General features: G+C 37.7%; 1 protein-coding gene across 1 annotated transcript in view; it reads right to left on the bottom strand.

The window, feature by feature from the left end:
• Positions 1-620: 620 nt before the first annotated feature.
• zgc:174356 (uncharacterized protein LOC100137120 homolog) overlaps positions 621-10,204 on the bottom strand; it is a 29,073-nt gene continuing 19,489 nt past the window's right edge. Inside the window, exon 7 of the mRNA XM_063007930.1 lies at positions 621-672. Within this exon, the coding sequence (XP_062864000.1) occupies positions 621-672 (52 nt within the window). The remainder of the gene's footprint in view (positions 673-10,204) is intronic.

Genomic DNA, 10,204 nt, shown 5'->3' with positions numbered 1-10,204 from the left:
GCAAGCCAGTTAGGTTTGTTGGGGTATTAGTGGTGTTCTATACATTAGTCTATGATAGCATTACTTGCCAACAAACAAAAAACTATCAGTTGTACTTTTTAATACAATAATTACTTATTTACAGACAAGAATAGGCAAAACACATGAACTCATTGGCTACAAACTCTCTTAAAGCTTGGAGGACACTGGAAAAATTTAAAGAATAAAGAATTGATAATACAGTTTGCAAAAGACCACCTGAGTGTTCCACAACATATATCAAAATCATATCAACAAATGCTAGCAGCATCCAAAAGATGCATTACTGCTCTTAAATGAGACAGATTGTGTTCAGGTACAATGTGTTTTTCTATTATCATTTAGACAAAGACTAGTGACTTGGTGGGGGGAAAACTGTGTTGTGATATTACTGTTATAAGAAGCACATGAGGTGTTTTTATACATAGTTATGTGTGAAACAGATATGAACTATCATACATTGTCATATACATGTGATTTATTAAATATAATGTTATGTAGGAATGAAATTTGCCCTGGTGTCAAAAAAATCTCAGTACATTATAAAACAAAGGCCTATAATCTATCATTAGGAATGTGTGTTTGATTCTAGAAATGGGGTCTTAATCCTGCAGCATAAGACGAGGATGAGTGGCTGGCATCTCACTGACCCACCTGAGGAAAGCAAATAGAAAGAGATGTGTCATTTATTGAAAAAGAAACTGTGAAACAGATACAGATAAGGAGAACCTGAAGCAATATAAACACTGATTTATCTTTTAGTAAAACAACAAACCTGCTTTCCAAGACCCTGGTGTGCAGCACTCAATATTTTCTTTTCAATATTCAACAAATTCACACATAGGCAATAGACTTATTTTTATTAATAATTGTACTATTATTATTGCTTTTTTCCATCATGTTCCTTTGTACAGCTCTGCTTAGGACTATTTTAAACATACATGGTGAATTCCAATGAAATTCAGACCGTAATCAAAATTAAAGTAAAAATAACAATTAAAACTAAGAAGCATTTATCAACACATAAACAACAACATATATTCATCCAAAGCCCTGTGATGTATTGGTGCTCTGTCCAGGTTTTTCCTGCTTTGCGCATAGTTTTTCCTGGTGAAACTGGACCCACCATGACCCTGGCCATGATAAAGCAGTTTATGAAAATGAAATGAAACATGAGAAATGAATTTATCTTGAAACTAAACATCAAAGTCAGGCAGTCACTTTGAAGTTTCTGCAAGAACACCATGCTATGTAAGCTACACAAAGCCATTTCTAATGCTCGAGGACTCTCTTAGTCACAGTGGGACTAGGAAAGCTAACCTTAACTTGCTGGTCTGAAATTTTTGTTAGGTCCCATACAGAAATGTTTTATGGTGGGACAATTTAAAATTGAAAGGTTTTAGACAATGTCATGTCAAGTAAGAAGCAAATACAGCATTTTATAGCAATAACATTATACCAACAGTCAAACATGCTGCAGAGAGTTTCATAGCTGTGGGCATGTTTTGCTTCTTGACTGCAAAAACCAACTTGCTGTTATTAGGAATACAAATTGGACATATGTTAGTATGTTAGATAAAGCACACTGGCACTAATCAATAATATTGTGACTAAAATGTAAGTAACTGTACTGAAAAATATTTTCAATGTGACCATAAATAATTCTACGTCTAAGTCTTGGTTAATTTAACATATCTATACAATTATTAATTTTACTATTTTAAAGCCGTTATTGCTTTTGCTAGCCTAAAGCTTTAATAAAATCAAGTTTTATTACATTTTTTATATTGTTCAGGTATACCGTTATTCCTAGATGCAGTATGGATCCCATTTCACATAAATTCAAATAAATTCCAAGAGAACAAATAATTCCAAGAGAGGTCACACGGCAGAATGTGAATGGCAGCTGTATTCACATTACATATTCTCCTGTCTGGCAGCTTCCACATATATTGCAAAGCCTACTACACTGTTTGGTTATAGTCACTATAGAAAATAATGTTTGTACTTTGACTGCAAAGTGACTTTCTATTTAACAAATCAGCTAGTTATAAGGTGAAACAAAAATGTAGTCATAATGTAGTGCTATGTAATTATTTATCTGGTAACTTGGATCCGGTCCATTGGCTTAAATAGATAACACATTTGAACAGGAATCCAAAGTAATAGCTTTTGTGTTTCACACAGACCACTCACACTTAGCATGAGGAGGCATTAATAATTCATCCTCAGAATGACATGATTAATACAACATTGTTAAATGTCATTCATTGTCAGTTATGTGGGGGTTCACGAGGGCTGCGTTGGTGGTTTTTAACAGTTGCAGGCAGATAATATGCAGTTTTACTGCTAATAGTCTGGGTATGTTGTGATTTTGTCAAAAAAGCAAGATGGGCCTTTATTCCTTTAATGAGACACTACACATGCAGGATTAACCTGCCTAACCTAACCCTAACCCTAACCCTAACCCTAACCCTATTGGTTAATCTTTCATTTCTGTCGTCTCCCACAGACCCAGTCAGAGCCTAATTCTGGCTTCATTTTATAATCAAGGGAAGATGCTCATCCTTAATTGTTGCTCAACAGTAGACTGAACACAGAAAATCCATGTAAGGCTATGAGAGATAAGATTTCAGTATTCATTTGTTAAGTTGAAGGAGGCTGAAGAAGGGTGTCTAATCCCTCTCCTAATACTTTCCTAGATCACAGAGGGGAAAAAGGATCGGTGGCAAGCCATCTGTACAAGCTTTATTCATAGTTGTGTCTTATCATGACAGTTGCTTAATTTTCCAGTCATTTTAACATTTGAGTATAATTATTTATAATGCAAACAAAACAAGACCCTGACCAGCTCCAATATGCACATTTAATACCTACACAAAGAGCTTGATGTTCTAATTGCTATATACAGTTCCTGTGCCTATTTCAAATAAAATTATTAAAGATTTATTTGAACATTGGTTTACATTGACAAGGTGAATTTTAAGACAAAATAGCTATTCAATATTCAGACCATGTCAAATCTATAAATAATGTGGCTGTTATTTTCTGCACAGCATGCTGGCACTCCTTGAGTGTTTAGAGAGCAAGCTGTCAATCATATTTCTGCTGCACCCGAAGAAACCATTTTGCTCTGTTGTTCATCTGAATACTTTCACTACCCTTCAAGCTAAAGCCAATAACCATTCCTTCAGTGCAAATAAGAAATTATACAAAAGAATAGTATTGACCAGCTGCCATGCACATTTTTTCTTGAAGCACAACTCGATAAAAGGCTTTTACAAGCAGTGTTTTTGTGTGGAATTAGCGGAATGAATCAATCTACAGTTAATCAGAGTTGCTCAACAAAAATCCATTAGTTTGCATAATTAATTAATAATAAAAAAGAGTTGATTTTATTTCTACTCTTGCAAAATAAGAACTGGATCATTTAAGTGTTTAGAGAACATTTAGGTACAGCTAAAGGTACAGGTCAAATGTTTACATACACTTGTAGGAAATATACACTGATCAGCTACAACATTAAAACCACCTCCTTGTTTCTACACTCACTGTCCATTTTATCAGCTCCACTTACCATATAGAAGCACTTTGTTGTTCTATAGTTACTGACTGTAGTCCATCTGTTTTTCTACATACTTTTTCACCTGCTTTTACTCTGTTCTTCAATGGTCAGAACCCCCACAGGACCACCACAGAGCAGGTATTATTTAAGTGGTGGATCATTCTCAGCACTGCGGTGACAATGACATGGTGGTGGTGTGTTAGTGTGTGTTGTGCTGGTATGAGAGGATCAGACACAGCAGCGCTGCTGGAGTTTTTTAATACCGTGTCCACCCACTGTCCACTCTATTAGACACTCCTACCTAGTTGGTCCACCTCGTAGACATAAAGTCAGAGACGATCGCTCATCTATTGCTGCTGTTTGAGTTGGTCATCTTCTAGACCTTCATCAGTGGTCACAGGATGCTGCCCACAGGGCTCTGTTGGCTTGATACATTTTTGGTTGTGTTCAGATGTGTTTGGTTGTGTTCAAATAATACCTGCTTTATGTGGTCCTGGGAGAGGCCTAACAAAGCATGCAGAGAAACAGATGGACTACAGTCAGTAATTGTAGAACTACAAAGTGCTTCTATATGGTTAGTGGAGCTGATAAAATGGACAGTGTGTAGAAACAAGGAGGTGGTTTTAATGTTATGGCTGACCGTTGTATATACACTTGTTGATAGGAAATAATGCTGATCTTTGGATTACAGAATCATGTCCATCTGCCCCTCCACCAATAGCTGGCAAGGGGCATAGAGACACAAATTACTGACTGTAGTGGTCACAATAATTACACACACGTCTGTGTCTCATCAGAGGAAATATGCTGAACCTGGGACAGCCCTTTAAATACTATACTCATTAGGCTGTGTCTTGCTGGTTCATTGGGTTTGTGTTGTATGGTGTCCAGGCATTTTCGTTAAATACAGAAAATAGCCCATTTTATTGCTTATAATGGTCAAAAAGCCACCGCAAACTAATATGATTTTATTTAGTTTAAGACTAAATTAACATAAGCTAGAATAATGATAACATAAAAATAAACATAAACAAGGAGATGAATTGGAAAAGTTCACCTTGTAACCACTAGAGACAAGATTATACCCTCATGAAGCTGTAAAACTGCATAATGAGCATTTTCAGAGTGATTTTTTATTGAACAACTATTAGTTTACAAGATTTATTTTTATTTATTCTTGTAACTATGATGGCTGCTAGATGCAAACATTTAAAACATAAATCATTTAAATGAGTTGCTTATAGCTTCACAAATGAAAAGCAGATGTGTGGGATAATAATAATTACTCTCAGCTTCTATTAGGTCCTTGGTTACATTTTAGTTTTTCACATTTTGTTACCATATAGTATATTATAATGTATGTTTAAGCTATTTTTATGTGTAATATGATTTGTATTACACAATCCTGTTTATATTCATTACAAATACAATTATTAAAACAAAAAGAGGCAGTAGACCAAACATTTGCAGATACTTGACAATGAGCTTGTTGGACATTGCATCTTAAAACCATAGACATTAAAATGCAGATGCCCCTGTGACAATAACAGCCTTAATGAATCTGTTGTTGTTGGGTTTTTTTGTACACATTTTCTGTATGGTCCTGTGTTGCTATTTGTACACATGAACCATTTTCAGCATTTTTTTTTTTTTTTTTATAAACTTTATTTGTCATATATACATATACAGTGTATCACAAAAGTGAGTACACCCCTCACATTTCTGCAAATAATTTATTATATTTTTTCATGGGACAACACTATAGAAATGAAACTTGGATATAACTTAGAGTAGTCAGTGTACAACTTGTATAGCAGTGTAGATTTACTGTCTTCTGAAAATAACTCAACACACAGCCATTAATGTCTAAATGGCTGGCAACATAAGTGAGTACACCCCACAGTGAACATGTCCAAATTGTGCCCAAAGTGTCAATATTTTGTGTGACCACCATTATTATGCAGCACTGCCTTAACCCTCCTGGGCATGGAATTCACCAGAGCTGCACAGGTTGCTACTGGAATCCTCTTCCACTCCTTCATGATGACATCACGGAGCTGGTGGATGTTAGACACCTTGAACTCCTCCACCTTCCACTTGAGGATGCGCCACAGGTGCTCAATTGGGTTTAGTCCATCACCTTTACCTTCAGCTTCCTCAGCAAGGCAGTTGTCATCTTGGAGGTTGTGTTTGGGGTCGTTATCCTGGAGGTTGTGTTTGGGGTCGTTTCCCCTCAATGAACTGCAGCTCCCCAGTGCCAGCAACACTCATGCAGCCCAAGACCATGATGCTACCACCACCATGCTTGACTGTAGGCAAGATACAGTTGTCTTGGTACTTCTCACCAGGGCGCCGCCACACATGCTGGACACCATCTGAGCCAAACAAGTTTATCTTGGTCTCGTCAGACCACAGGGCATTCCAGTAATCCATGTTCTTGGACTGCTTGTCTTCAGCAAACTGTTCGCGGGCTTTCTTGTGCGTCAGCTTCCTTCTGGGATGACGACCATGCAGACCGAGTTGATGCAGTGTGCGGCGTATGGTCTGAGCACTGACAGGCTGACCTCCCACGTCTTCAACCTCTGCAGCAATGCTGGCAGCACTCATGTGTCTATTTTTTAAAGCCAACCTCTGGATATGACGCCGAACACGTGGACTCAACTTCTTTGGTCGACCCTGGCGAAGCCTGTTCCGAGTGGAACCTGTCCTGGAAAACCGCTGTATGACCTTGGCCACCAGGCTGTAGCTCAGTTTCAGGGTGTTAGCAATCTTCTTATAGCCCAGGCCATCTTTGTGGAGAGCAACAATTCTATTTCTCACATCCTCAGAGAGTTCTTTGCCATGAGGCGCCATGTTGAATATCCAGTGGCCAGTATGAGAGAATTGTACCCAAAACACCAAATTTAACAGCCCTGCTCCCCATTTACACCTGGGACCTTGACACATGACACCAGGGAGGGACAACGACACATTTGGGCACAATTTGGAAATGTTCACTGTGGGGTGTACTCACTTATGTTGCCAGCTATTTAGACATTAATGGCTGTGTGTTGAGTTATTTTCAGAAGACAGTAAATCTACACTGCTATACAAGTTGTACACTGACTACTCTAAGTTATATCCAAGTTTCATGTCTATAGTGTTGTCCCATGAAAAGATATAATTAAATATTTGCAGAAATGTTAGGGGTGTACTCACTTTTGTGATACACTGTACAGTTGTACAGTACAATGCAATTCTTTCTTTGCATATCCCAGCTTGTTTGGAAGCTGGGGTCAGAGCGCAGGGTCAGCCATCATACGGCACCCCTGGAGCAGACAGGGTTAAGGGCCTTGCTCAAGGACCCAACAGTGGCTGCATAGCAGAGCCTGGATTTGATAGCCCAAAGCTCTACCCACTAAGCTACCACTGTCCCTAAGTCTGTTCAATGTTTCCTGTCATGAAAGGAAGCGGTTGACGGATAGTGACCCATAACAGTGTGTCTATTTTAACCTGTAAAAAACTGTGCAATATTAACAAGGCATGAGTGATGAAAGAGGTAATAACGGCCAAGTCAATAAGAGAAAAAGAATAGTCACTGCACTTACTAAAGAATGTCAAAGTCACAGGAGAATCCAAGATCAAGCCTAATTCATCAATCAATGAATTTGTGTGACTTTGTATAGGTTTTATCTACTATCCACACTTTCAGTCTTACATCGTTGATTGAAAACTTACTGACTTTTGAAGAGGACACTAGTCAAGAGATTAACACAACTGGTACCACCTTAATATTTAAATAAATATTTAATATGTTTAAAAATGTAACTGTTATATTAAAATATTAAGACCTAAGGGTGAGGGTCATTGTTAACAATACTAAGTAAAATGTTTTGATTGATGGATTAGGCTTGATCTTGGATTCTCCTGTGACATGCTTTAGTAAGTGCAGTGACTATTCTTTTTCTCTTATTGACTTGGCCATTATTACCTCTTTCATCACTCATGCCTTGTTAATATTGCACAGTTTTTTACAGGTTAAAATAGACACACTGTTATGGGTCACTATCCGTCAACCGCTTCCTTTCATGACAGGAAACATAGAACAGACTAAGAAATGAGGGAGCATAAGAGGACTACACATCCCAGGGGTGACACCGCTCATTAGCACCACTGCGCTGCAGCTGATTAATGCTATATAATGAAGTCCAGAGTTCAGAGTGGCGGTGAGTCTTTACTTTGATACCAACCCAGTTGGTAAGGTAGATGGCTGGTGCTGGTTTAATTTCTTGTAAACAGCCTTTTTAACATTTGTCTATTGTAAACTGAAGGTGAGTTTCTGTATTCTACCAACTTATACAGTTGCAATTATAAATATTTAACGCCCCTCACCTTAAAATGCATTGTAATGTGTATAAAAATAACAGAAAATATACAACACAAAGTCGCAGTAAACAGAGAAACATATTTATTGATACACACAATCAATTTTGATAAAGTCAGCATAATTTGAGTTTAAATACTTCTTTTGACAAATGTCCATATGCACTATTATTCTTCCCCCAGCCCCAGTACTTGTTGGAACATCTCTTTGCCTCGATAACCTCTAATAAGTGATTTCTGTAAGTGCTTCTGGTACCTCTTTTGTGGAATCTTTGTCTATTCTTTTTATACAAAAGCTTAGAGCTTATGTTTAATGGCTTTCATGCTTCAACTGCTTTCTTCAAATCCTACCAAAGATTTTCTGAGGGATTTAAATCTGGAGACTGTTAAGACTATTACAGAATATCCAGAGACTGATTCCCTAATCAAGCTTCGACTGACTCATATATATGCTTGACTTTGGGGATTGTTTTTTTCTGGTGGCTTTTCTTGTAACAGACAAACCGCTGCTCTATATGGCTAAACAGTTCCAGTTTAGATTTGTCGCTTCATAGAACTGTGTCTCAGAACTCTGCTTATCCAAATTCCTTCTGGTGTATTTCATTATGGTATGTGATCTTCTTATGGTTGACACTGACACATTTGTCCCAGCCCAGCATTATATCATCCTGTAAGTCCTTTGCAGTAACACACAGTGGTTTTTCTTCACTGTCCTGATGAGATTGCTAGGGCATCTGAACAAAGTTTTAGGGATTTCTCCTATGTCTCTGATAATAAATGTTATTTGACAGTTGTCAGTGACATGGGGTATAGGACATAGGGCAGTTGTAGCATAGCGGGGTAAAGGCACTGGGTTAGTAATCAAAAATGCGCTCGTTCAAGCCCCACCACTGCCAGGTTGCCACTGTTGGGCCCTTGAGCAAGGCCCTTAACTCTTATTTGCTTAGACAATATACTGTTACAGTACTGTAAGTCACTTTGGATAACAGCGTCTGCTAAACGCCAAAAATTAAATGACTTACAGTATACACAATTCCTTGTTAAGGATTACAGTGTCATGAATTATTATTGTGCTTAACTAGAACACTATTAGCACATTTTTAGGATCATTAGGGACATAGGGGGGCACGGTGGCTAAGTGGGTAGCACTGTCGCCTCACAGCAAGAAGGTCCTGGGTTCGATCCCCAGGTGGTCCTTTCTGTGTGGAGTTTGCATGTTCTCCCCTTGTCTGCATGGGTTTCCTCCGGGTGCTCCGGTTTCCTCCCACAGTCCAAAGACATGCAAGTGAGGTCAATTGGAGACACTAAATTGTCCAGGACTGTGTTCGATACAGTCTGAACTGATGAACCTTGTGTAACGAGTAACTACAGTTTCTGTCATGAAAAGAACTAAAGAGGATTGTGAGGTCTGCGGAGAAAATCATCGGGTGCTCTCCACCCACCCTGGAGGACCTACACAGGTCTCGTTGCCTTCAAAGAGCTAACAAAATTGCAAAGGACAAGTCTCACCCCGGCCACCATCTGTTTGAGTTGTTACCATCAGGCAGATGGTATAGAACTAGCAAAACAAGGACAAACCGGCTCAAAAATAGCTTTTACCCCACCGCAGTACGAACTCTAAATACTTCTATATAAGGTGATTTCATTAAACACATGGGTCTGTGCAATTTTACTAACAATTTTTACAATGTTTACAAAGGGTAATGTGCAATTTCCACCAGCTTGTTACTGACAGAAAGTCTATTTTGTGTTATTAATTTTGTGTAACTTTTGGTATTTTGTAAATTCTAGTTTTTTTAATTTATAGTTTATAACACTAGAAAGTATTGCACCTTAATTTCGTTATACCTGATATAATGACAATAAAGATATTCTGATTCTGATATTCTGATTCTGATTCTGAATGTAACCAAAGTGTAAAACATGATGTTAAAATCCCAATAAACAAACAAACAAACATTAGGGACATAAAGATGTCATGCTATAACAGTTACCATAATGTCCATGGCATAACATAAATCATAGAATTTCATAGAGTGCAATATGTGCACATGATCGAGACCATTATGGCATTAAAAAAGTAAACACAAATGCATAAGTTTTACTATTTTTTGTTACCAACCCAATCTAATTTTGTAAGCACTATGTAGATAGTTACTTACTTAATGCACTTCTTACTTAAAGAAGTTTACATCTTTAAACTTGGGTCATCACTGGTAACACAGAAATGTGCTACACAGAACCTAAAACAGTTAAAAT

This window comes from Trichomycterus rosablanca, chromosome 13 (assembly GCF_030014385.1).
Source record: "Trichomycterus rosablanca isolate fTriRos1 chromosome 13, fTriRos1.hap1, whole genome shotgun sequence".
NCBI lineage: Eukaryota > Metazoa > Chordata > Actinopteri > Siluriformes > Trichomycteridae > Trichomycterus > Trichomycterus rosablanca.
Note: the sequence above shows the minus strand (reverse complement) of the source record. Positions and strands in the feature narration are given on the sequence as shown.